Genomic DNA, 27,656 nt, shown 5'->3' on the forward strand with positions numbered 1-27,656 from the left:
TGTCTTTTTCTGATTGACTTATTTTGAAAAAGCAGTTTTCTAACTATTTCTTTTATAAGTTTTATTCTCTAGAATGTGAAGCATGTGTGAGAATACTCTGAGTTCTTTGCTAGAAATATTACAGCTATGGGAGATATTTAAGTCTGGTTTACCTTCTTTATTTTTTTATTTTTTATTTTTTATTATGTTATGTTAGTCACCATACAGGTTTACCTTCTTTAGATGCTGCTTACCCTAGCACCTCTCTAAAAGTTGTGATTTCTTTATGTGAAAAATGAGTGTACAAATAAAATAGTGTACAAGATTCTAGAAGTCCGATACTTATTTAAAAGATAGATTATAAAGCATATTTCATTTGTGCTTTCTATTCTGGAAAAGAAGTGCTTCAAACTCTAGTTTAGTAATACTATTCTTCATGCCTTATTTGACAGAAAATAAAACAAATCTGATGCAGTATGTTGCATAATTCCTTACTGATACTAGCTATTAGAAAGGTATAAAGTTTGTAATTGGGGAAGAACACAATCCCAGATTTGCTAAGAATGCAGTTAATTAAAAACTCTTGAAAGAATCTAAAGTTGCATTCCTCAAACAGCAGTTGCCTGTTTTACTATGGCTTGAAATAAATACACATGAAAATCATCTTAGCCCATTCTGTACTATACTATACAAAATAAAAAGCGGCTAGTGCAACTTAGACTTTATGTAACTTCTCATTTAAGTAAAGACTACTAAATCTGTTTTGCTTTATTTTTGATCAAAATATGAATGCTAACAAAGTGGTAAATTTGAAGCATTTGCCTTACTCATAAGGGTGTTTCAATCTATCTTTACTATAATACTCAACTTCAATTAGGACCTGCTTTCTATTTAATCTATTAATTCTTCCCAGAAATCTTATGCTTTATACTAATTATAGGGCATATATTAAAGCTGATGGAGTATATCTGATTTGCTATTTCATGCGAAGTAAGCCTCTTGAGAGCCATGATTTTTTTATTCACAGCTATATCCTTAGCATCTAACAAGGTACACAAAGTAGATGGTCAATAAATATTTGAATGTGCAAATAAATTTACTTTCATGTGTATTAATACTTGTCCATGGTTCTAACAATATGATAGTAGTCATTGAAAATAAATACCATTCTAGACAAAATTTCAGTTTTGAAATTAGCAGGTTACATAAAGTATAAATTTCATTCACTTTTGAAAGATAGAAAAAAGACACTTTATTGGCCACTGTTATTAAAAAAAATTAAGGAATGGCCCATAATAATGTCAGACCAGTAAATGTTGGGCAATCTGAATATTCTATAACCTTTTTTCGAAGAATATGTAGATAATTCATTGTTTTTCTTCAGAGTTTGGGATGACCTTTGTGAGCAAAAGATGTAGTTACAACAAATACAGTCAGTATTGTTAATCTAATATTCTGATTTTGTTTGACAGGTTGGTTCTTTCGAACATAATCTCACAACTGATCTTCTAAACCACTTGGTATTTGTACAGAAAGTGTTCATGAAGGAAGTTAATGAAGTAATACAGAAAGTTTCTGGTAAGATAATCTAGTACCTTATAATATAGAATATATAGCAGATTTTTATTCTCATCGGCTACATGATGTTCCATTTATCTGTGGTATAAGTATTGATCCTATCATTTAGATATAGTTGTTGAGTCATTCCCTAAAAACTCTTTTCCTTTTCTGGCTTTTCCACCTACAGATTCTTTTGCTTATTATTTTGTCATGTGTAATATATACATTGATGATTTATAAACTTCACAAAGCTCCTTTATGCTTTCTCCCCCACCCCCACAAAAAGAGCTAATAGTGTATGTCTATTAACCAAACTAATCTTACTCATTTGGGAACAAGATTTAGATCAGTATAAGATTTTTTTTTTAATATGGTGACTCTGCTTGCTACCTGGTAAATCATCTGTAGCAACCCTTATCATATTTTTGCTGTGCATCAGGAGTAGATTACAAATGAGCATCTTAATCACAGTTTTACATTTAAACAGGAAATATATGTTTGAGTTAAAAAATGTTTAACTGACCTTTAATTCACAAGATAAAGTATTAAGAGGTATTAGGATGGAAAATAAGTGGACTCTGCATAAGAATTCTCGAGGCTAAATATTTCCAGTATGGATATAATCATGTTAAAATAATAGTGAAAGCCACATCTGTAAGTTGCCATCAAGAGGAAATTCCTCCATGTTGATGAATAAATTCATTCATTTAACTGATTTATTGAGTAAGTATCTGAGTATTCAGTTATAATTTTAATGAATCCTGTGAATGACAAGAACAGTGTGCTGGGTCTGTGTCAGAGGAGAAGCTAATATAGTTTAAGAAATCAGAAAAGGCTATGCAGAGGAAGTCATATTCCAAAACCTCATAAATGAAATCTATTTGGCAAGAAAGGAGAGGTAGAGAGATGCAGGCAGAGCTTATGGACAAATATTCGATAAGGCCCCAAAGGGGGACAAAACTCATTGCAGTAGGGAATTAAATTATATAGTATACCCATGTGAACAACAGATTTTCCTGATTCTCGTGAGCTGCTTCTGATTTTATCTGAAGTCAGGAAACTACTAAATGATTATATCGAAGAAGCTCAGTAGAGCTATAGAATTTCACGAGTTAAGTTGTAAAAAATCAGATCAATTGGTAGCCTTGGAATTTTTCTGAAAGTGGTTGAATACAAACCATTAAGGAAGAAAAAAAATAAATAGCAAAGCCCTTTCTGCCACTGAAGGTGCCTGTATTTGGGCAATATACAGAAGTTTTGATGTGGCCCGTTTACCTGGTTAAAATCACGTTAAAACATTGAGATATAGAAGTTCAGAATATTTTAAGCTGGCAAATTTTTATGAGTTCTATAGAATATTTTCAAGTCTGTTATTGCTGAATATGTATAATGATAAAATATATAGACTCTTAAAGTAACTAATTTTGTATCTTTCATGGTTAAAAAGCTAGCATTATAGAGTTCTAATATCAGACTGGCACTCTAAGTTGCCCTTAAGGTGGTTTTGATGAAAGAGAAAGGCTTTTCTTAACCTTCAGATTACAGTAAGTGAGGAGTTACAAGTATATCCCTAGGTCTATGAAGAATGAACTGGAAAAGAAGACTAGAAATTAATATTCTAACCATGAAGATTTACTAATCACTGTGAAGAATTCAGAGATAAGATTCTGATACTAAAGTAATTTAGTGGCTAGGTTTGATCCCTGAACCATTCCTTCCTGACTATAGAGTGAACTCTAGGAAAATGGCTGAAAGTAAGTCATTTATCATCTAGCTGGCCCCAGGACCTCATGGAGCAGAGATTTTACAAAACTGGAGAGTGTAATATTTTATTGAGAGGGAATACTTTGAACCCTTGTAGCCGAGTTTCTTAGTATTCTAATCTCTGTATTGCTTCCCTACTCTCCCATAATCTTCATAGTTATTGTCCTTATTTCTTTGTTTCTTACACCTTTTCCTCATGCTTTTCCTTAATATTACAGTTAGCTCTAGGACATTTTCTAGGACAGCAGTCATCAAGTTTGTTAGTAAAATTCTTTTCTTGAGGAATCAGTTCTTCTAATCTTATTGTCCATGGACTCCCTGGGTTTTAGAAAGATGTAGGTAAGCACTGACCTAGTAAACAGAAGAGATTTAGTTTTGAATATGGACAGCCATCTTAGAAACAGTGGAATGCTCAACCTAAGCTTATATGCTGGAACATAAAGACACTTGCAATTTTATCCTTGTTAACTACTACAGTAGACAACTTTTCATTAAAAAAAAATGTTTTGGTACAGGAAAAAAAAGAAAGAAACATATAAGGAGGTTACCTTCTGAGAATTGGTCCAGTTATATATTTAATGCATAATGAGGTAAAAAACTGTGGAATTGATGTGACTAATAGTGTCTCTGATATTTCTATAAGCTAAAATTATTGTACAGTATATTTTGTAAGAGGCAGAGCTCTTGCTTTTAAATTTTAAGAAAAAAAATTTCTGTGACAGGTTAAAAGATATTCAAGGCAGTGATAAAAAAAAAGTTTTTTTAAAAATAAACTTATTAGAGCAATTTTTGGTCCATAGCAAATTGAGGGAAAGTTACAGAGATTTCCCAGATATCTCCTGCCCCCAGTCATGTATAGCCTGGCCCATTGTCAACATCCCCCACCAGTTACAACTGATGAATCTGCATTGGCACATCATTATCATCCAAAGTTTATCTTTTACATTAGGGTTCACTTTTGTTGTTGTACACTCTGTGGGTTTAGACAAATGAATAATGACATGTATAGTTTCCTACAGAGTAGTTTCACTGCCCTAAAACTTCTCAGTGCTCCACCTATTTATCCCTCCCTTGGTCGCTTCCACATTTTGGGAATTATGAATAAAGCTACTGTAAACATCTGTATGCAAGTTTTTGTGTGGACATAAGTTTTCAGCTCCTTTGGATCATAACCAAGGAGTATGACTGCTGGATTATATGGTAAAAATATGTTTAATTTCATAGGAAACTACCAAAAGTCTTCCAAAGTGGCTATACCGTTTTGCATTCTCACCAGGAGTGAATGAGGGATCTTGCTGCTCCATATACTCATCAGCATTTGGTGTTGTCAGTGTTCCAAATTTTGGCTATTCTAATGGGTTTGTAGTGGTATCTTAGTATTTTTTAATTTTCATATCCTGATGATATGATGATACTCTGTAAAGGATCTTTTCTTGTGCTTATTTGCCATCAATGTATCTTCTTTGGTGAGGTGTCTGTTAAGGTCTTTGGCCCATTTTTTAATCATGTTGTTTGTTTTCTTGTTGAGTTTTAAGAGCTCTTTGCATATTTTAAACAACAGTCCTTTATCAAATGTGTCTTTTGGAAATATTTTCTCCCAGTTATGGCTTGTCTTCTCATTCTCTTGACATCGTCTTTTGCAGAGCAGAAGTTCTTAATTTTAGTGAAGTACAGTTTATCAATTCTTTCTTTCATATATCTTGCCTTTGGTGTTACATCTAAAAAGTCATCACCATATGGAAGGTTATTTAGGTTTTCTTTTATGTTACTTTAAACAACTTTTATAGTTTTGCATTTTACATTTAGGTCTGTGATCCATTTTGAGTTAATTTTTGTGAAGGGTATAAGGTCTATGTCTAGATCCATTTCTTTGCATGTGGATATCCAATTATCCTAGCACCATCTATTGAAAAGACTGTCTTTCCTTCATTGCATTGCCTTTGCTTCTTTGTCAAAGATCAGTTCACTGTATGGGTCTATTTTTAGCCTTTCCATTTTGTTCCAGTGATGTATTATTTGTCGATTCTTTCACCAGTCCCACGCTGCCTTGATTACTGTAGCTTGTAGTCTTGAAGTCAGATAGTGTCAGTGCTCTAGCTTTGTTCTCCTTCAATACTATGTTGACTATTCTGGGTCTTTTGTCTCTCCATACACACTTTAGAATCAGTTTGTTGATATCCACAAAATAACTTGCTAGGGTTTTGATTGGGATTACATTGAATTTAAAACTGAAATTGGGAAGAATTGACATCTTGACAATATTGAGCTTTCCTGTCTATGAACATGAAATACCTCTCCATTTATTTAGTTCTTTTTTGATACCATTCCTCAGAATTTTGTAGTTTTCCTCATATAGATCTTATACATGTATTGTTAATTTATCCCTGATTAACTTAATTAATTTAATTTTTTGTGGTGCTAATGTAAATGGCATTGTGTATTTAATTTCAAATTCTACTCTTCATTGCTGGTATATAGGAAAGTGATTGACCTTTATATATTATTAACCTTGTATCCTGCAACTTTGCAATAATCCCTTATTGGTTCCAGCAGTTTTTTTTGTCAGTTCTTTCAGATTTTCCACATATATAATCTTGTCATTTGTGAACAAAGACAATTTTATTTTCTTCTTCCCAATCTCTATACCTTTTATTTCCTTTTCTTGTATTATTGCATTAGCTAGGACTTTCCATATGATGTTGAACAGGAATGGTAAGAGGAGTCATCCTTGCCTTGTACTTTATCTAAGTAGGAAAGTTTTAGGCTTTTCACCATTGAGCATATGATTTTAACTATAGATTTTTGTAGATATTATCAAATTGAGGAAATTTTCCTCTATTCCTTTTTACTGAGAGTTTTTATTATGAATGGGTGTTGGATTTTTGTGAAATGCTTTTTCTGCATCTTTTTTTTTTTAAGTTTATTTTTTATTTAAGTAATCTCTACACCCAACATGGGTCTTGAACTCATGCCCCAAGATCAAGAGTTGCATGCTCTTCCAACTGAGCCAGCTAGGTGCCCCTTTTTCTGCATCTCTTGATAAGACCATGTGATTTTTTACAAGGATTGTGATGGATTGCATTAATTTGGTTGCCTAATAGGAGAAAACTTCCTATCCCATGTACATATGCTCACTGGGATGATGCTAAACTCAACATACATACAAAAATATTAATCATTTTAAGATGGAAAATTTAAAAGATAAACAATTTTCTTTTCGTCAAGTGGATGAAAAGTGGAAATAGAAGGTAAACATTAAAATATTAGAATTATTGGGGTGCTTGGGTGGCTCAGTTGTTAAGCGTCTGCCTTCGGCTCAGGTCATGATCCCAGGGTCCTGGGATCGAGCCCCGCATCAGGCTCCCTGCTCAACGGGAAGCCTGCTTCACCCTCTTCCACTCCCCCTGCTTGTGTTCCCTCTCTCACTCTCTTTCTCTGTCAAATAAATAAATAAAATCTTTAAAAAATAAAAAAAATATATTAGAATTATTTCATGGATGCCACATTGCCGAGGCAACAAATGATAGGAACTCTACCCCAGGGTTCCCTGCTTCATTTTTTTTTTTTTTTTTAATTTGTAGGACAAACCTTTGCTGTAACACTCTTTATTATTAGCATGCATTACCTTATTTTTAAAATTTCACCACCTTTATTTTTTCTTTTATTCTTTTTTGTTTGCAGCACATCTAAATGTAAACAACAAAGTTCACATTTTTGATTGAAGAAATTAGTCCAATTTACTTTTTTCCCCTCAAATACATTTTCTGAGATATATAATTACATTTGTTTAATTATATACATAATGTTTTTAGTCCTTATAAAATGTTCTTAATAAATACCAATTTATATGTGCAGTATTATCCCTGACATATATATATATAACACATATATATATATATCTGTGTCAGTGAAATGTAACATGGCTACAGTTCCCTATTAAGGATTGAGTTAATGATTAGAAAAAAATTAACTGTTTTATCTTTTTTTAAATGCACAAAATAATTATTATTTTCCTCTTAAAGTGATTGCCCCAGACCCTCAATTACTTAATCTGTTTAGGTGGGGAGCAGCCTATTCCTCTTTGGAATGAACATGATGGAACAGCAGATGGAGATAAGCCTAAAATTCTGCTCTATTCCCTGAACTTGCAGTTTAAGGTAACATATAAGTAATTATACTTTTCAAAATATTTTTCTAAGTATTTAATGTATTCTAGTTATAGGAAATTCATATGATACATAAATGTGCAAGTAGAAAATAAAAATGACATATGACCGCATCCACTCAAGAGAAAAAGCTTTAGCAATTGAATGTCCTTTGGACTATTTCTCTTTGTATTTTTATATATGCATATATTTATTACATTTTAGAAGCCTTGAATACCTTTCCATGCCAGAACATATAGATCAACTTTATCTTCCTGAATAGCTATTTATTATACAGTTGCTGGTAAATATTTTTATTTCTTTCTAATTATTACAGTTATAAGTTACTCTGTAAGAAATACTTTGTACATTTGTCCAATTAACAATAATACCTTAATAGAAACCTTAATGTTTCCAGTACTTAAGATATCAGTGTTAAAAATACTATTACCAAATAGTTAACTATAATTAATGTATTTAACTCCTGAACAGTTCAGATGTTAAATACAAAATGTTAAAATGAAATTTAAATGCTAAAAAATTCCCTACTAATATGAGAAATTAAAGAATGTTGCCAGTTTTATCAGCTTATTAGATAGCCCATATGTGTTATAAAATGTGGCTATTTTATCATATTGAAAGATTTCATTTGAGTGAGTGCCTATTGTTGATTTAAGATTCTTTTTTTCCTCCTAACATATAATCTGCTAGGGTATTCAAGTAACAGCTACTACTCCATCAATGAGAGCTGTCAGATTTGAAACTGGATTGATAGAGCTGGAACTTTCGAATCGACTTCAAACCAAAGCTTCACCAGGGAGTAGCAGCTATCTGAAACTGTTTGGTAAATGCCAAGTGGATTTAAATCTGGCATTAGGACAAATTGTCAAACATCAAGTGAGTACAGAATATGCTGATATTAGAATTTTGGCTTTTAAATTTTGTATATCAATTTGAACTACTTTAAATATTACTATACTTTAAAAAAGTATTTAACATTCCTAAAATTTCTAATTGTAAATTGGAGTGAAACCTCATTTAAGAAGGCCTTTACAATTTTAGTTTGTCATTTCATTTTTTTTGGGTGGTATATTGCTATAGTTTAGTGCAAATGCAGTCACATGAAGCTTAATTCAGCATCTTCAATTCCTCTTGATTTTGTTAAGAATTATTTTTTTTATTTCAGCATTTTGAACTAACTTTGTTCTTAAAATGTCTAAGTTCTTAAAATGTCACTAAGTTTCTTAGCTGCCCTGTTTAACATTGACAAGTTTTGCATACCGTAATGCTAAACATAAAAATTTTACATATGCCAGGTTTTACACACGTATGTGCATATATGTTACACATATATGTGTGCATGTGTATATATGTCTATACATATATGTATATATGTGTATAGAAAGTTTTACACATATACACACATAGAGCAATAAATCAGATTCTATTTTATAAAAATATAATTTTCACACCTCATTGGAGCATTTTTTGTTATTGTTTTTATTTTGCTAGAAATTATTATGTAGATTTTAACCTTTTTCCTTCATTTGAAGAACTGATTAAAAGAATACCAGTCATACTTTCAAAATTGAAAGGCTATATTAAAGATTACATGGAATAAATGAAGAAAAATTTTTTGCCGTCTTTAGAAAAACAGTAATTTTTTCCAAGTGGAAACACATGTTGAGAGGAAAAAGGATCTAATTATCTTGAAACAGTTAATATGTTGACATTAAAAATATGGACCTCAGTCTGGGAGGGAGAAGCAAGATGGCAGAGGATTAGGAGACCTAAATTTCGTCTGGTCCCAGGAATTCAGCTAGATAGGGATCAAACCATTCTGAACACCTATGAACTCAACAGGAGATCAAAGAAAAGAATAGCAGCAACTCTCTGAACAGAAAAGCAACCACCTTCTGGAAGGTAGGACATGCGGAGAAGTGAATCTGAGCGATCTTTGGGAAGATAGATGGTGGGGGAGGGGGCCTCCGTCAGTGCTACTGGCAAGTGATAGAGCAGCAGAGCACAAAATCGGAACTTTTAGAAGTCTGCTCCGCTGAGGGACGTAGCTCCAGTGGCTAAGCTGGGGGTGGAACCCTCGCTGGGACAGTGTGGTCTCAGGACCCTCAGGGTCACAGAAAGATCGGGGGTGCCTGAGTGTAGCAGAGCTCCCAGCAGGGAAGTGGGCTGCAGAGACGGAGCCGAGGAGTGGGCTCACAACTCGGGGTTGCCATTAACCGTGATCCGTGACACAGTCGGGCCACTGCTCTTCCAGCAGGGACCCAACAATCAGCAGATCCGGGGAGACTCCCCTTCCTCCCCTGGGAGGAGCGGCATGGGAGTGCACCACAGGGATCTTCTGGGTTTGGAGACTCCACATGGGGTCGTGTGCCAGAGATAGAAATACTCGGTAACAGGCCGGGTAAGCACGGAGTGCAGCCGGAGACTGGGGAGATGGGAGTGATTGACTGCTTTTCTCTGGGGGCACACTGAGGAGTGGGGCCCCGAGCTCTCGACTCTTCTGGGGTGGAGATTGGGAGGCCGCCATTCTCACTCTCATCCTCCAAAGCTGTACAGAAAGCTTGCAGGGAACAAAAGCTCCGAGAGCAAACCCGAGCACATTAGCCTGGCCCCCGGCAAGGGCAGGGCAATTCCGCACCCCTGCAAAAACATTTGAGAACCACGGCAATAGGCCCCTCCCCCAGAAGATCAGCAAGAACAGCCAGCCAAGACCCAAGTTTACTGATCAATGAGAACGGCAGAACGCCAGCACTAGGGGAATACAGCACATACAATTCATGGCTTTTTTCCCCTTGATTCTTTAGTCTTTCAAAGTTAATTTTTTTAATTTTTTTTTTAATTTTTTTTTTAATTTTTCTTTTTCCCTTTTTCAACCAACATCTTATCAATCCCTTTTTAAAAAAATCTTTTTTATTTTTCATTGTTAGAGTCATATTCTATCCTTTCATAGTAGTTAACGTCATTTTTGGTGTGTATATATATATATATATATATATATATATATATATAAGTTGTTCTCTCTTTAAAATTTTGGTATACAGTTTCTTCTAACAGACGAAAATATACCCTAAATCTCTAGTGTATGGCTTTGTTCTAGTCTCCTGCCTGATCACATTCTCTTCCTTTTTTTTTTTTTAATTCCTCCTCTTTCTTTTTTCAACTGACTTCTTATCAATTCCTTTTATAAAATCTTCTATAATTTTCATCTGTACAGTCATATTCCATCCCTTTTGGTATTTACCCTTATTTTTGTACATATATAAGTTTTTCTTTCTTTAAAATTTTGGGAGGCACTTTCTTCTAACAGACCAAAATACACCCAAAATCTAGTGTGTGGCACTGATCTATGTACCAGCGTGATCAAATTGGATCATATTCTTTTTTCTTTTTTTTAATCTTTTTCTTTTTCTTATTCTTATTCTTTTTTTTCTTTCCCTTTCTTTTTCCCCAGTTTCGGGTCTCTTCTGATTTGTTTAGTGTATATTTTTCTGGGGTCGTTGTTACCCTCTTAGCATTTTGTTCTCTCATTCATCTATTGTCCTCTGGTCAAAATGAGAAGACAGAAAAAATCACCTCAAAAAAAAGAACAAGAGGCAGTACCGACTGCCAGGGACCTACTCAATATAGACGTTAGTATGATGTCGAACCTAGAGTTCAGAATGACGATTTTAAAGATACTAGCTGGGCTTGAAAAAAGCATGGAAGATACTAGAGAAACCCTTTCTGGAGAAATAAAAGAACTAAAATCTAACCAAGTCGAAATCAAAAAGACTATTAATGAGGTGCAATAAAAAAGGGAGGTTCTAACTGCTAGGATAAATGAGGCAGAAGAGAGAATTAGTGACATAGAAGACCAAATGATGGAAAATAAAGCTGAGAAAAAGAGAGATAAACAACTACTGGATCACGAGGGCAGAATTCGAGAGATAAGTGATACCATAAGACGAAACAATATTAGAATAATTGGGATCCCAGAAGAAGAAGGAAGAGAGAGAGGGGCAGAAGGTATATTGGAGCAAATTATAGCATAGAGCTTCCCTAATTTGGGGAAGGAAACAGGCATCAAAATCCAGGAGGCACAGAGAACCCCTCTCAAAATCAATAAAAATAGGTCAACACCCCGACATCTAATAGTAAAACTTACGAGTCTCAGAGACAAAGAGAAAATCCTGAAAGCAGCTCGGGACAAGGGATCTGTAACCTACAATGGTAGAAACATTAGATTGGCAACAGACCTATCCACAGAGACCTGGCAGGCCAGAAAGGACTGGCATGATATATTCAGAGCACTAAATGAGAAAAATATGCATCCAAGAATACTATATCCAGCTAGGCTGTCATTGAAAATAGAAGGAGAGATAAAAAGCTTCCAGGACAAACAAAAACTAAAGGAATTTGCAAACACGAAACCAGCCCTACAAGAAATATTGAAAGGGGTCCTCTAAGCAAAAAGAGAGCCTTAAAGTAACATAGACCAGAAAGGGACACAGACAGTATACAGTAACAGTCATCTTACAGGCAATACAATGGCACTAAATTCATATCTTTCAATAGTCACCCTGAATGTAAATGGGCTAAATGCCCCAATCAAAAGACACAGGGTATCAGATTGGGTAAAAAAAACAAGACCCATCGGATATATGCTGTCTGCAAGAGACTCATTTTAGACCCAAAGACACCCCCAGATTGAAAGTGAGGGGGTGGAAAACCATTTCCCATGTGAATGGACACCAAAAGAAAGCTGGGATGGCAATCCTTACCTCCGACAAATTAGATTTTAAACCAAAGACTGTAATAAGAGATGAGGAAGGACACTATATCCTACTTAAAGGGTCTATCCAACAAGAATCAATATCTATGCCCCTAACATGGTAGCAGCCAATTATATAAGCCAATTAATAACAAAAGCAAAGAAACACATCGACAACAATACAATAATAGTGGGGGACTTTAACACCCCCCTCACTGAAATGGACAGATCATCTAAGCAAAAGATCAACAAGGAAATAAAGACTTTAAATGACACTGAACCAATTGGACTTCACAGATGTATTCAGAACATTCCATCCCAAAGCAACAGAATACACATTCTTCTCTAATGTCCATGGAACATTCTCCAGAATAGTCACATCCTAGGTCACAAATCAGGTCTCAACCGGTACCAAAAGATTGGGATCATTCCCTGCATATTTTCGGACTACAATGCTTTGAAACTAGAACTCAATAACAAGAGGAAAGTCGGAAAGAACTCAAATACATGGAAGCTAAAGAGCATCCTACTAAAGAATGAATGGGTCAACCAGGAAATTAAAGAAGAATTAAAAAAATTCATGGAAATAAATGAAAATGAAAACACAACTGTTCAAAATCTTTGGGATGCAGCAAAGGCAGTCCTAACAGGAAAGTATATAGCAATACAAGCCTTTCTCAAGAAACAAGAAAGTCTCAAATACACAACCTAACCCTACACCTAAAGGAGCTGGAGAAAGAATAGCAAATAAAGCCTAAACCCAGCAGAAGAAGAGAAATCATAAAGATCAGAGCAGAAATCAATGAAATAGAAACCAAAAGAACAGTAGAACAGATCAACGAAACTAGGAGCTGGTTCTTTGAAAGAATAAACATGATTGATAAACCCCTGGCCAGACTTATCAAAAAGAAAGGGAAATGACCCATATCAACAAAATCATGAATGAAAGAGGAGAGATCACAACCAACACCAAAGAAATACAAACAATTATAAGAACATATTATGAGCAACTATATGCCAGCAAAATAGATAATTTGGAAGAAATGGATGCATTCCTAGAGATGTATCAACTATCAAAACTGAACCAGGAAGAAATAGAAAACCTGAACAGACCTGTAACCACTAAGGAAATTGAAGCAGTCATCAAAAATCTCCCAAAAAACAAAAGCCCAGGGCCAGATGGCTTCCCAGGGGAATTCTACCAAACATTTAAAGAAGAATTAATACCTATTCTTCTGAAACTGTTCCAAAAAATAGAAATGGAAAGAAAACTTCCAAACTCGTTTTATGAGGCCATCATCACCTTCATCCCAAAACCAAAGACCCCACCAAAAAGGAGAATTACAGACCAATATCCTTGATGAACATGGATGCAAAAATTCTCACCAAAATACTAGCCAATAGAATCCAACACTACATTAAAAGGATTATTCACCCCGACCAAGTGGGATTTATTCCTGGGCTGCAAGATGGGTTCAACATCCACAAATCAATCAATGTGATACAATACCTTAATAAAAGAAAGAACAAGAACCATATGATCCTCTCACTAGATGCACAGAAAGCATTTGACAAAGTACAGCATCCTTTCTTGTTCAAAACTCTTAAGAGTATAGGGATAGAGGGTACATAACTCAATATCATAAAAGCCATCTATGAAAAACCCACAGCAAGTATCACTCTCAATGAGGAAAAACTGAGAGCTTTACCCCTAAGGTCAGGAACACGGCAAGGATGTCCGCTATCACCACTGTTATTCAGCATAGTATTAGAAGTCCTAGCCACAGCAGTCAGATAACAAAAAGAAATCAAAGTCATCTGAATTGGCAAAGAAGAAGTCAAACTCTCATTCTTTGCAGACGATATACTTTATGTGGAAAACCCAAAAGACTCCACCCCAAAACTGCTAGAACTCATACAGGAATTCAGTAAAGTGGCAGGATATAAAACCAATGCACAGAAATCAGTGGCATTCCTATACACCAACAACATGACAGAAGAAAGAGAAATGAAGGAGTCGATCCCATTTACAATTGCACCCAAAACCATAAGATACCTAGGAATAAATCTAACCAAAGAGGCAAAGAATCTGTACCCCGAAAACTATAAAATACTCATGAAAGAAATTGAGGAAGACACAAAGAAATGGAAAAACATTCCATGCTCATGGTTTGGAAGTATAAATATTGTGAAGATGTCGGTGCTACCTAGAGCAATCTACACATTCAATGCAATCCCTATCAAAATACCATCCACTTTTTTCAAAGAAATGGAACAAATAATCCTAAAATTTCTGTGGAACCAGAAAAGACCCCGAATAGCCAGAGGAATGTTGAAAATGAAAAGCAAAGCTGGTGGCATCACAATTCCAGACTTCAAGCTCTATTACAAAGCTGTCATCATCAAGACAGTATGGTACTGGTACAAAAACAGACACATAGATCAATGGAACAGAATAGAGAGCCCAGAAATGGACCCTCGACTCTATGCTCAACTCATCTTTGACAAAGCAGGAAAGAACGTCCAATGGATAAAAGACAGTCTCTTCAACAAATGGTGTTGGGAAAATTGGACAGCCACATGCAGAAGAATGAAACTGGACCATTTCCTTACACCACACACAAAAATAGACTCAAAATGGTTGAAAGAGGGGCGCCTGGGTGGCTCATTTGTTAAGCATCTGCCTTCAGCTCAGGTCATGATCCCAGGGTCCTGGGATCGAGCCCCGCATCGGGCTCCCTCCTCAGCGGGAGGCCTGCTTCTCCCTCTCCTACTCCTCCTGCTTGTGTTCCCTCTCTCACTGTGTCTCTCTCTGTCAAATAAATAAATAAAATCTTTAAAAAAAAAAATGGTTGAAAGACCTAAATGTGAGACAGGAGTCCATCAGACTCCTAAAGGAGAACACAGGCAGCAACCTCTTCGACCTCAGCCGCAGCAAGTTTTTTCTAGAAACATCGCCAAAGGCAAGGGAAGCAAGGGCAAAAATGAACTATTGGGACTTCATCAAGATAAAAAGCTTTTGCACAGCAAAAGAAACAGTCAACAAAACCAAAAGCCAACCGACAGAATGGGAGAAGATATTTGCAAATGACATATCAGTAAAGGGCTAGTATCCAAAATCCATAAAGAACTTATCAAATTCAACACCCAAAGAACAAATGATCCAATCAAGAAATGGGCAGAAGACATGAACAGACATTTTTCCAAAGAAGACATCCAAATGGCCAACAGACACATGAAAAAGTGCTCAACATCGCTCGGCATCAGGGAAATCCAAATCAAAACCTCAATGAGATACCACCTCACACCAGTCAGAATGGCTAAAATGAATAAGTCAGGAAATGACAGATGTTAGCAGGGATGCGGAAAAAGGGGAACCCTCCTACACTGTTGGTGGGAATGCAAGCTGGTGCAGCCACTCTGGAAAACAGTATGGAGCTTCCTCAAAAAGTTGAAAATAGAGCTGCCCTATGACCCGGCAATTGCACTACTGGGTGTTTACCCCAAAGATACAAATGCAGTGATCTGAAGGGGTACATGCACCCTGACGTTTATAGCAGCAATGTCCACAATAGCCAAACTATGGAAAGAGCCAAGATGTCCATCGACAGATGAATGGATAAAGAAGATGTGAGATATATATATATATCAGCCATATCATGCAGCCATCAAAAGGAATGAAATCTTGCCATTTGCAATGTCGTGGATGGAACTGGAGGGTATTATGCTAAGCAAAATATGTCTATCAGAGAAAGACATGTATCATATGATTTCAGATATGAGGAATTCTTAATGTCAGGAAACAAACTGAGGGTTGCTGGAGTGGTGGGGGGTGGGAGGGATGGAGTGGCTGGGTGATAGACATTGGGGAGGGTATGTGCTATGGTGAGCATTGTGAATTGTGTAAGACTGTTGAATCACAGACCTGTACCTCTGAAACAAATAATACATTATATGTTTAAAAAAAAAAGAAGATAGTAGGAAGGGAAAAATGAAGGGGGGGGGAATCGGAGGGGAGACGAACCATGAGAGACTATGGACTCTGAGAAACAAACTGAGGGTTCAAGAGGGGAGGGGGTTGGGGGGGATGGGTTAGCCTGGTGATGGGTATTAAAGAGGGCACGTACTGCATGGAGCACTGGGTGTTATACGCAAACAATGAATCATGGAACACTACATCAAAAAGTAATGATGTAATGTATGGTGATTAACATAACATAATAAAAAAAAATGGACCTCGTCCTAGCTTTTCTACAGCTTTATGTATGACTTCATGTTTACGTCTTATTTACCCATTCATGTTATGTATTAATTTCAGGTGTTTATGGTACAAAATATAAGGAATATATCATTGATAAATAAAATTGAGAAAAATATATGATAGCTCTTTTGGTAAATAATACCATTAATGGTGTTAAAACTTTTAGGTTTTTTATCAAAACATTTTCCATTACTTGGTTTTATTGAGCGTTTAATTTTATTTTAGGTTTATGAAGAAGCTGGTTCTGATTTTCATCAAGTTGCCTATTTTAAAACCAGAATCGGATTAAGAAATGCCCTCCGAGAAGAAATCAGTGGTTCTTCAGATAGAGAAGCTGTGCTTATTACCTTGAATAGACCCATTGTTTATGCACAGCCTGTGGCCTTTGATAGAGGTAAGATAAAGTCCATTAACACTATCTTGTTGGATTTAGAAATATTTTAGCAATGTTGGATAAAAATCATCTGTAGTTTACTAGTGTAAATGCTTGACAGCTAAATGTCTCCTAAATCTGAAATATGAGCATCCAAAAAAAGTGTTTTGCTTATTCCTTTCAGTTTTTAAAGTTACTTCTTTTTAAAGTCATTTGCTTTCTACATGGATATATAGGATGTCTGATTCAGAATTTTAATTGTAATACTAAGTTTTTTGGTTTCAGAAACTAATGCACCCATTTGTTTTGGCACTGTCTTTATTCATTTTTCTGTAAACATTTACTGTCTGGAAGTGGAATACAAATACAGAAAACAGGATTCCCTGCCCTCAAGGACCTCTCAGTCCAATGGGAGAAAGCAAAGTATACTGAAGAGAGGAGTTAGAGATACCTGTTCTCATATCTGAGGGAGCCTTCTAACTTTGCCTGTGCTTCTTAGAGGAGAAACTAATTCTTCAGATTTGACTTGGAGTTAGGAGTTCACCAGGGAGACAAGGAAATGAAGCTAGTCTTTTTTACCTTTGTATCTGAAGGTCTAGAATAGTGCCTCGCTTATAGTAAGAACTAAATAAATATTTACCAAATGAGAGGGAATATGAATGAATATATATTAACACAGAGGTCTAAAACATGTAGCAGCTTTCATAAATAATAGGAAGTAAGACTGAACAGATAGATACGGTCTAATTAATGTATATTGGGCATATATGTTGGAATTGTAGAAGTAATGAAGAACCATTTTTGAAGCCATTTAAGATTTAAATTAGTGGTAGGCATTGGCTGGTAATAAGTCTATTAGAAAACTATTCTTTTGGCAGTGTTATGGATAATGTTTTATTTTGCTAAATTCTGTGCACTTTTTTCATTTCACATCTAACTAACCTTTCATCAGCTTTCAACAACTCCTTAAAATACTTTTTACTCTTTGTGTCCATGACACTTCTCCTTCTGCTTCCCTAGCCCCTTCATTTTATCTCCTCTTTAGGCTCCTCCTTCTGTACACTGCATTAAATGAGGGTTTTCCATAAGGTTCCATTCTTGTTACAGACTCAGATGTCTTGGCCTCTCTTTGTAGGTCCTATCTTTTTGATATATACTTCTACTGTTATGTACGTCTCCTTCAAGAATTTTTAACAGTAGTAACAGTAAGCTCTACAAGGTCAGGGACCATGTTCTGTTTTCATTTCATTTTTATTACATCCTAGTGCATAGCATCTAATAGGCATTTCGCAAATAATTTGTTAAATGAACAAATGGACCTGGAATACTTTCTTCTTTCTGCCATTATGCAGTTGCCTGCTTTCATTTGTCAAATTGACTGTATCCTCTTAGATCCTTTCTAATTCTAATGCTATAATTTTCTCATGGGAGTAATTTTTATTAATCAGCTAGATTTTGAAGCTACTGAGTTTTACTTGCCTTCTAGCTTTACAGCTTTGATTTTAATTTTCTTTCCACCCCGCCTTAATTATAAAAAGCTGTGCTATTTTGGCTGAATTATAAGGCTGCCTATGACAACTGGAATGAACAACGAATGGCTTTACATAAAGATATTCATATGGCTACAAAGGAAGTGGTAGATATGCTACCGGGTATCCAGCAAACATCAGCCCAGGCCTTTGGGACTCTCTTCCTCCAGCTCACTGTGAATGATCTGGGAATATGTCTGCCCATCACAAATACTGCACAGGTACAAAAAATCAAATCATAGTCCAAGATTAAGAGCACAACATTCTACTAACCATTTCTTTGTATATGGAGTATAATAATTTTTTCATATTAACAGTTTATAACTTGAGTTTAGTAAATAGCAAGTAAGATTGGGTTCCTTCAGCCATTATTCATCCACAGTGTATTAAATATGAATCTCATGAGACTTTGCTCTGAAGCACTCTGCCACAGAATTGTGATGAGATTGATACCCATCTGATAAATCTTAATTTTTACCTTGAAAATAAGCAGCTTAGTTTTCAGAATTGTTTTTTTAAAGATTTTATTTATTTATTTGACAGAGAGATAGAGAGAGAACACAAGTAGGCAGAGTGGCAGGCAGAAGGAGAGGGAGAAGCAAGCTCTCTGCTGAGCAGGGAGCCGGACGTGGGGCTCGATCCCAGGACCCCAGAATCGTGACCTGAGCCGAAGGCAGCCGCCCAACTGACTGAGCCACCCAAGTGCCCCCAGAATATTTTTATTGTTTTGTTTTTTAGCAAATAGGTCTTTGGCATACACTTGTTAATAAAGTAGAAGCAAAAGAACATTTAAGAATACTGTTTAATAATGTTCAGTAATCTCATCTAAAATAGGTTAGGGGATTTCAAAATGCCTTTAAGCTGCAATATTTAATGGTAATGAAACTTCCAAGTTATGTATACCAGATGAAGCAAGAATTTTCATAATTTATGGACACGCACATGAGACAAAAAAGGGCAAAAACCCCTATCAGGCCTAAGAGGTTACAATTATATCAAGTACAGAGGTCTGTTTCACTGTTAAAATTTACCTTAACCTGTAACCAGTTGTTGAATGAATTTAACTTCTAGTATTTGTTTAGCAAGACATTGTGAAGAAAAACTCTGGGTCAATGATTAGCAACATGTAGTAATTTATGCCTCAGGAGTTGAAAAATAGTGATTTTTTAATGGCATTATGGACAGAGCACAGGAAAGCCATATACACCAGAGGCGGCTAAAACAGAAGCTTGAGATAGAAAACTAGATGATTAGGGGCACCTCGGTGGCTCAGTTAAATATCGGACTGTTGATTTCAGCTCAGGTCATGATCAGGGTAGTGAGATCAAACCCCACATGGAGACTCATGTGGAGCTCTGCTGGGGCTCAATGCCAAATGGAGCCTGCTTAAGATTCTCTCCCTCTCCCCCTCACCTGCTCGTACTCTCTCTCTCTAAAAACAAAACAAAACAAAACAAAAAGCCCCCCAAAACGAGAAATTAACCTTTTGTGAGTTTCTTAAGATTTATTTATTTATTTGAGAGAGAGCACATGCATGTGAGTGGGGGAGGGGCAGAGGGAGAGGAAGAGAATCTCAAGCAGACTCCCCACTGAGCTCAGAGCCCCACCTGGGGCTCAGTCCCATGACCCTGAGATCATGACCTGCACTGGAATCAAGAGTCAGACACTTAACCGACTCAGCCATGCAGGCACCCCTACCTTTTGCGAGTTTAAAATAAAAAAAAAAGGATGAAGACAATTATATGGTATCACTCATATGTCGAACATAAGGAATAGTGCGGAGGACCACAGGGCAAGAGAGGGAAAACTGAATGGGAAGAAATCAGAGAGGGAGACAAACCATGAGAGACTCTGGACTCCGGGAAACAAACTGAGGGTTACAGAAGGGAGGAGGGTGGAGGGATGGGGTAACCAGATGATGGGTATTAAGGAGGGCACGTGTTGTGATGAGCACTGGGTGTCATACGCAACTAATGAGTCATTATCAAAAACTAATGATGTACTATATGTTGGCTAATTGAACAATAATAAAAAAAAGATGCACGTGGCAAATGTATTCACTTCAACAATTTAATTTTTTAAAAGTAGACATCTTTCTAAGCTGCTTTTTAATGAAGATTTCTAGTCTTGACTTTTTCTAAACTTATGTTCCTATGAATCCTGTGAGAATTTCCAAATTTAAAACGTTCTATCTTTTGTCTTTTTTTTAAATATATTTTGCAGTCTAATCACACTGGAGACCTTGACATTGGTTCTGCTTTAGTACTGACCATTGAAAGTACTCTCATCACTGCTTGTTCTTCAGAATCTCTGGTTAGTAAAGGGCATTTCAAAAACTTTTGTATTCGTTTTGCTGATGGCTTTGAGACGTCGTGGGATGACTGGAAACCAGAAATTCGTGGCGATCTAGTGATGAATGCCTGTGAGTGTCTTTTATTTTCTGCATGAGGTTTAGAATTTTTTTAATTAAAAAAAACAAAAACGGTGTCTTCATTTGTAATACCATAGGATGCTTAGCTATAGGAATGTTATTGGACTTTCTGAAATAAGGGCTATTTTTAGTTGAAGGTAGGTCATATTTGTGAAACACTACAGCTTTCCGTAGTTTTGGTAAATCAACTAGGCATTCTTCTTGATAGTCTAACATTTGATGATTCGTTTACTACCTGATTTTTTCCTATAATTGATTAAAGAATGACCAGATAAAGCATCTTTGCTCTGTGGGGATCTTCAAAGGAAGTGATAAATGTGCAGGATCCAATTCATCATATAACATAGGACAACAGGTTGTAGATAACCAGGAACAGGAACTCCAGCCATAAAATAATATTGATATGAATAAATTCGTGTGTCTAAATTTGTAAGCTACAGTGTGTGACTTGTGTGAATTCCTCTGATTCCATAATACTTAAGGTTGGGTGTAACTAAAGCTGTGTTTATATACAGTTTCGAAGATATATGGGTTTATTTTTATTTTAATATATTTGAAGGTATATGGGTTTATTTTTATTTAATATATTATAATAATATAATATTTTAAAATATTATGGCAGAGTTAATAAATCATCATTGATCTTCTAATAAAGAAAAACTACATTTGAGGAATTAAAGGTTGCAAACTAAAATTCCTCAGCCAATCTCTAAACCAGAATTAATAATTACTTTACAAAAGGTGGTATGCTGTTGTTTATGCAGTATTTTCCCTTCTCCACTGGAAGAAAATCTTCTTTCCAGTTCTGGGTCTTCTTTAAAGAACAAGAAAACTTTTCATTATTTTTATACCAAAAATTGAAGTTTTGGCATTCCATTTTGATTAAAACTTAGATAAAATTATAGGTGAAATTCTGGTTTTGACTGCTTCTTACTTAGATAATTCATAGGTATAATACTGGAATTTCTGTGAAATACTTGAGATTACTAAGAAGACTTGATATCAAAGTACTTGTGCCTAATATCCACAAGAACAAAAATAGCCTTCATCAGAAATCTTAACAAATAAGCTTTTATACAGTTGTTATAGTGATTTTTAAAAGTCACTATAACTCTTTTGTCTGTTTTTTTCTTAAAATAAATTTAAATTACTGATTTGTAGTAAGATGAACTTTGCCTTTTTTATAATCATTAAAATGGATAAATATATTTGGAAGCAAAGAGAGAATACCATTTCCTTAACAGTTTATTATAAAGGGAAGATGCCTAAGAAATATGCCTCTGAATCAAAATCAAAAACATGTATTAAAAATATATAAACAATAACTCAGTACCTCAGTGTATATTATACCAACTAAGTAGAATACTAACATGCTGATAATTGTAATAATCATGGTTTATTTTAGGTTTTGTAGGATACTAAATGACTTGTTTTTATAACATGCTTTTTGTTTGGTGTCTTGGGAAGGAAGCAGAATAATTGGTTGTTTTATTAATATAAGTATTCTAAATTATAACAGGGGCAAATTAGTTTTTATTAGTAATAATAAATAGAATATAAATGGCATTAAATATTTTTGACAAAAAGGTCTGAATTAGGGTAGAGAAACAAAGAAAGTAGAGTTATGCTGTAGGATTTTTTTTTTTTTTTAACAGATCATTTTAAAATCAGGCCCTAGAAAAAAGATGGCCCAGTGGAATTGCCTCTCTAGGGTGATAATGTTTTCTAGGAAATGCAGTAAAAATTAGAAAGGACAATCTGTGTATGGTCAAAGGACCATATAAGTAGATAGAAAAGATCAGAATCTTTACTAATATTTATTTATAAAAATTATATAAACCAGGGGCACCTGGGGTGGCTCAGTCGTTAAGCATCTGCCTTTGGCTCAGGTCATGATCCCAGGTTCCTGGGATCCAGCCCTGCACCGGGCTCCCTGCTCAGTGGGAAGCCTGCTTCTCCCTCTCCCACTCCCCCTGCTTGTGTTGTTCCCTCTCTTGCTCTCTGTCAAATTAAAAAAAATAATAATAAATCTTTAAAAAAAATTTATATGAACCATTAAAACTTTGAAACTGTAGCATGGGGGTGGGGGTGTAGAAGAAGTTTGAAAGACTCCAAGCTCTATGTTAACACCTGGGTAACATTAGGTCGAAAGAGCAGGAAAATTGCTATCCTGGATTCAGACTAATGGTTGATCCAACTCAGCATTCTGTCTCTGACTCAGAGACCATAGGCACAACAGGGAAGAGGCTAGTTGATTCCCTTCTCCTCACTTTGAGGATTTGGATCTACTCCTAAAAATCTTAATATTCCTTTTTAATTCATCATGGCTCTGTAATATATGAATTTATATAATTTTTTTAAACTTAATTTTTTAAAATTCTCTGACACTTCTTGGGATTGGAAATCCTGAAAGTTTTCTATCCTTTTTTTATTTACTAGCTTTCATTTGCCTCCATTATGTTACTCAAATTTCAGAGGGTTTTCTTTTTCACTCTAGCATTCATAGATTTGAAAGAGTTATCTAAGTTCCTTTTGTTCTGATTTATAACCATGACTGTAAGGGTGAATTGGACAATCTTTTACCCTAAGACAAGTTCTAGTTCTCTCATATTCTGTAATTTATATACGAAGCACAGGTACCATATGGTTCAAAAATATAATTTAGATTTTAAAGTTACTGGCATTATCTTTTAAAAACCCACATAATATTATTACTTAATACACTCTTTCTCCCAAAATAAGTTACAGTATTTCTGCAGCTCAGATTTAAGTAACATTTGAATACCAACTTAGGATACAGAATGAATCGCAGAAGGACATTTCATTTAAGACTTATGTACTACCAGGTTTAGATTGAAATTTGGTTCCTATGAAGGATTACTAAGAGTCTTAACCCTGTCCTTAGACTTTACTTTTTGAAAAGTTGTTTCAAAGGTGGTATGTCCCTTTACTGTTTAAAATTGTTAATTTAGTTCACCTTTTTTTTTTTGAAGTTGAAGTTATCAGATTAAAGTTAAGTGGTAGTAAATATTTCAGAGTTAAAGTTAGATATGTTCTGAGGATAGGCCCATGACCTTAAGAGAGTAATTGTATGAGACTGACATCATGGCAGTCAGTCATTTTTTTTTTTCTCATAAAATGATCCATGAGGGGCGCCTGGGTAGCTCAGTCGTTAAGCGTCTGCCTTTGGCTCAGGTCATGGTCCCAGGGTACTGGGATCGAGCCCCACGTCGGGCTCCCTGCTCAGCGGGGAGCCTGCTTCTCCCTCTCCCACTCCGCCTTTGCTTGTGCTCTCTCTCGCTGTTTCTCTTTGTCAAATAAATGAAGTCTTAAAAAAAAAATGATCCATGAAAAGACAAGGCTGATAAATCCTGTCTGTGACCTAAATGTGGAAGTCCTTTATTAACAGAAAACTATTTTTTAAATCATTTGCATTCTCAAAGTGCCATTTACATGATGGCACAAATTGTCATACCATCTAGAAACTAGAGCTTCAGAGTTGACCAGGTATTGTCACATGCAGAATGTAAAGATAAAGCTGCAGTTAAATTCTTAAAAGCATAAAATAAAAAAATGTTGAGTTATGGAATATTACGAGTCATCTAAGGTAGATGTTTCATTCTGCAGATTAGAAATTGAAGCCTAAAGAGGCTAGTGATTCTGTTTATATTTAGATAATAGTCTTCGGGTGAAACATTACAGTATTTAATCACAAGCATAATTTTTTTAAATTTTATTTTATTATGTTATGTTAGTCACCATACATTACATCATTAGTTTTTGATGTAGTGATCCATGATTCATTGTTTGTGTATAACACCCAGTGCTCCATGCAATATGTGCCCTCCTTAATATCCATCACTGGGCTAACCCATCCCCCTACCCCCCACTCCTCTAAAACCCTCAGTTTGTTTCTCAGAGTCCATAGTCTTTCATGGTTCATCTCCCCCTCCAATCCCCCCCTTCATTTTTCCCTTCCTACTATCTTTTTTTTTTTTTAATATATAATGTATTATTTGTTTCAGAGGTACAGGTCTGTGATTCATCAGTCTTACACAATTCACAGTGCTCACCATAGCACATACCCTCCCCAATGTCCATCACCCAGCCACCCTATCCCTCCCACCCCCCACCACTCCAGCAACCCTCAGTTTGTTTCCTGAGATTAAGAGTCTCTTATGGTTTGTCTCCCTCTCTGGTTTCATCTTGTTTCATTTTTTCCTCTCTTCCCCTATGATCCCCTGTCTTGGTTCTCAAATTCCTCATATCAGTGAGATCATATGATCATATTATACTTGTCTTTCTCTGATTGACTTATTTCACTTAGTGTATTACCCTCTAATTCCATCCACGTTGTTGCAAATGGCAAGATTTTAGGGGGTTTTGATGGCTGCATAATATTCCAGTGTGTGTGTGTGTGTGTGTGTGTGTGTGTGTGTTTACATTCACACAGACACACACACACCCTACATCTTCTTTATCCATTCATCTGTTGATGGACATCTAGGCTCTTTCCATAGTTTGGCTATTGAGGACAGTGCTGCTATAACCCTCCAACAGTGTAGGAGGGTTCCCCTTTCTCCACATCCCCGCCAACATCTGTCGTTTCCTGACTTGTTCATTTTAGCCACCATGACTGGTGTGAGGTGGTATCTCATTGAGGTTTTGATTTGGATTTCCCTGATGCCGAGTGATGTTGAGCACTTTTTCACGTGTCTGTTGGCCATTTGGATGTCTTCTTTGGAAAAATGTTTGTTCATGTCTTCTGCCCATTTCTTGATTGGATCATTTGTTCTTTGGGTGTTGAGTTTGATTGAGTTCTTTATAGATTTTGGATACTAGCCCTTTATCTGGTATGTCATTTGCAAATATCTTCTCCCATTCTGTCAGTTGTCTTTTGGTTTCGTTGACTGTTTCTTTTGCTGTGCAAAAGCTTTTTATCTTGATGAAGTCCCAATAGCTCATTTTTGCCCTTGCTTCCCTTGCCTTTGGTGATGTTTCTAGGAAGAAGTTGTTGCGGCTGAGGTCGAAGAGGTTGCTGCCTGTGTTCTCCTCTAGGATTTTGATGGATTCCTGTCTCACATTGAGGTCTTTCAACCATTTGAGTTTATTTTTGTGTGTGGTGTAAGGAAATGGTCCAGTTTCATTCTTTTGCATGTGGCTGTCCAATTTTCCCAGCACCATTTGTTGAAGAGACTGTCTTTTATCCATTAGACATTCTTTCCTGCTTTGTCGAAGATGAGTTCACCATAGAGTTGAGGGTCCATTTCTGGGCTCTCTATTCTGTTCCATTGATCTATGTGTCTGTTTTTGTGCCAGTACCATACTGTCTTGATGATGACAGCTTTGTAATAGAGCTTGAGGTCTGGAATTGTGATGCTGCCAGCTTTGCTTTTCTTTTTCAACATTCCTCTGGCTATTCGGGGTCTTTTCTGGTTCCATAGAAATTTTAGGATTATTTATTCCATTTCTTTGAAAAAAGTGGATGGTATTTTGATAGGGATTGCATTAAATGTATAGATTGCTCTAGGAGGCATAGACATTTTCACAATCTTTGTTCTTCCAATCGATGAGCATAGAACGTTTTTCCATTTCTTAGTGTCTTCCTCAATTTCTTTCAGAGTATTCTATAGTTTTCTGAGTACAGATTCTTTGCCTCTTTGGTTAGATTTATTCCTAGGTATCTTATGGTTTTGGGTGCAATTGTAAATGGGATCAACTCCTAATTTCTCTTTCTTTTGTCTTGTTGCTGGTGTATAGAAATGCAACTGATTTCTGTGCAATGATTTTATATCCTGCCACTTTACTGAATTCCTGTATGAGTTCTAGCAGTTTTGGGGTGGAGTCTTGGGTTTTCCACATAAAGTATCATATCATCTGCAAAGCGTGAGAGTTTGACTTCTTTGCCGATTCAGATGCCTTTGATTTCTTTTTGTTGTCTGATTGCTGTGGCTAGGACTTCTAGTACTATGTTGAATAGCAGTGGTGATAGTGGACATCCCTGCCGTGTTCCTGACCTTAGGGGGAAAGCTCTCAGTTTTTCCCCATTGAGAATGATATTTGCTGTGGGTTTTTCATAGATGGCTTTTATGATATTAAGGTATGTACCCTCTATCCCTATACTCTGAAGAGTTTTAATCAAGAAACGATGCTCACAACCATAATTTTATTGAAAACTATTTTTGGGGTGATTTTTGTGCAGGTGTAGTTCCAGATGGCACCTATGAAGTATGTTCTAGGACTACAGGACAAGCAGCTGCCGGTAAGTTCATGACTGGTATTACCTTTTTTACATATACGTTAGAATTCTGCCTTTTTATATATATATATATATGTAAATACACATATATACACAGACATATATAGCCTTTACATTAACATTAAGAGAGTCTTTTAACTAAACTAATTCTGGTGTTCCCTGATTTTAAAACTATTTTTGATATTAGCATATTTTTATTTATTTAACAATTATTTATTAGACACTTGCTGATATACTGCAAAAAGTTTTGGGAAAGACAAATACGAATAAGATATACTTTCTACTCTGTATAAATTTAAATTCTAATGTAGTTGAGGCTCTGCAGCATGACTAAGCTATAATAAGTGGTAAGTTCAATAAAATATGAAGTTCTAATTGCTTCTGAAATCTACTGAGGGGAAAGAAAAATTCCAAATTTGGAAGGATACTAGGATTAGAGAAATCTTTTTTTTTTTTTTTAAGATTGAAGATTGTATTTATTCATGAGAGAGAGGCAGAGGCAGAGAGAGAGAGGCAGAGGCAGAGAGAGAGAGGCAGAAGCAGAGGGAGAAGCGGGCTCCCCACAGAGTGGGGAGCCCAGAGGC

The 27,656-nt window shown here is 35.8% G+C and overlaps 1 protein-coding gene across 6 annotated transcripts in view; it reads left to right on the plus strand.

Annotated features, from left to right (window-relative positions):
* The window catches only part of BLTP1 (bridge-like lipid transfer protein family member 1), a 205,881-nt gene that overhangs the window by 135,615 nt on the left and 42,610 nt on the right, over window positions 1–27,656 (plus strand). For all 6 annotated transcript variants that reach the window (XM_064585020.1, XM_064585015.1, XM_064585019.1 and 3 more), the window contains 7 exons: window positions 1,452–1,557; window positions 7,363–7,460; window positions 8,160–8,345; window positions 16,706–16,874; window positions 18,392–18,603; window positions 20,606–20,804; window positions 27,016–27,075. In XM_064585020.1, coding sequence (XP_064441090.1) covers window positions 1,452–1,557; window positions 7,363–7,460; window positions 8,160–8,345; window positions 16,706–16,874; window positions 18,392–18,603; window positions 20,606–20,804; window positions 27,016–27,075 — 1,030 coding nt within the window. The remainder of the gene's footprint in view (window positions 1–1,451; window positions 1,558–7,362; window positions 7,461–8,159; window positions 8,346–16,705; window positions 16,875–18,391; window positions 18,604–20,605; window positions 20,805–27,015; window positions 27,076–27,656) is intronic.

The sequence above is a fragment of the Mirounga angustirostris genome, unplaced genomic scaffold (genome assembly GCF_029215605.1).
Source record: "Mirounga angustirostris isolate CCGP_5_RB_7025 unplaced genomic scaffold, mMirAng1.0.hap1 SCAF_2, whole genome shotgun sequence".
In the NCBI taxonomy this organism is placed as follows: domain Eukaryota; kingdom Metazoa; phylum Chordata; class Mammalia; order Carnivora; family Phocidae; genus Mirounga; species Mirounga angustirostris.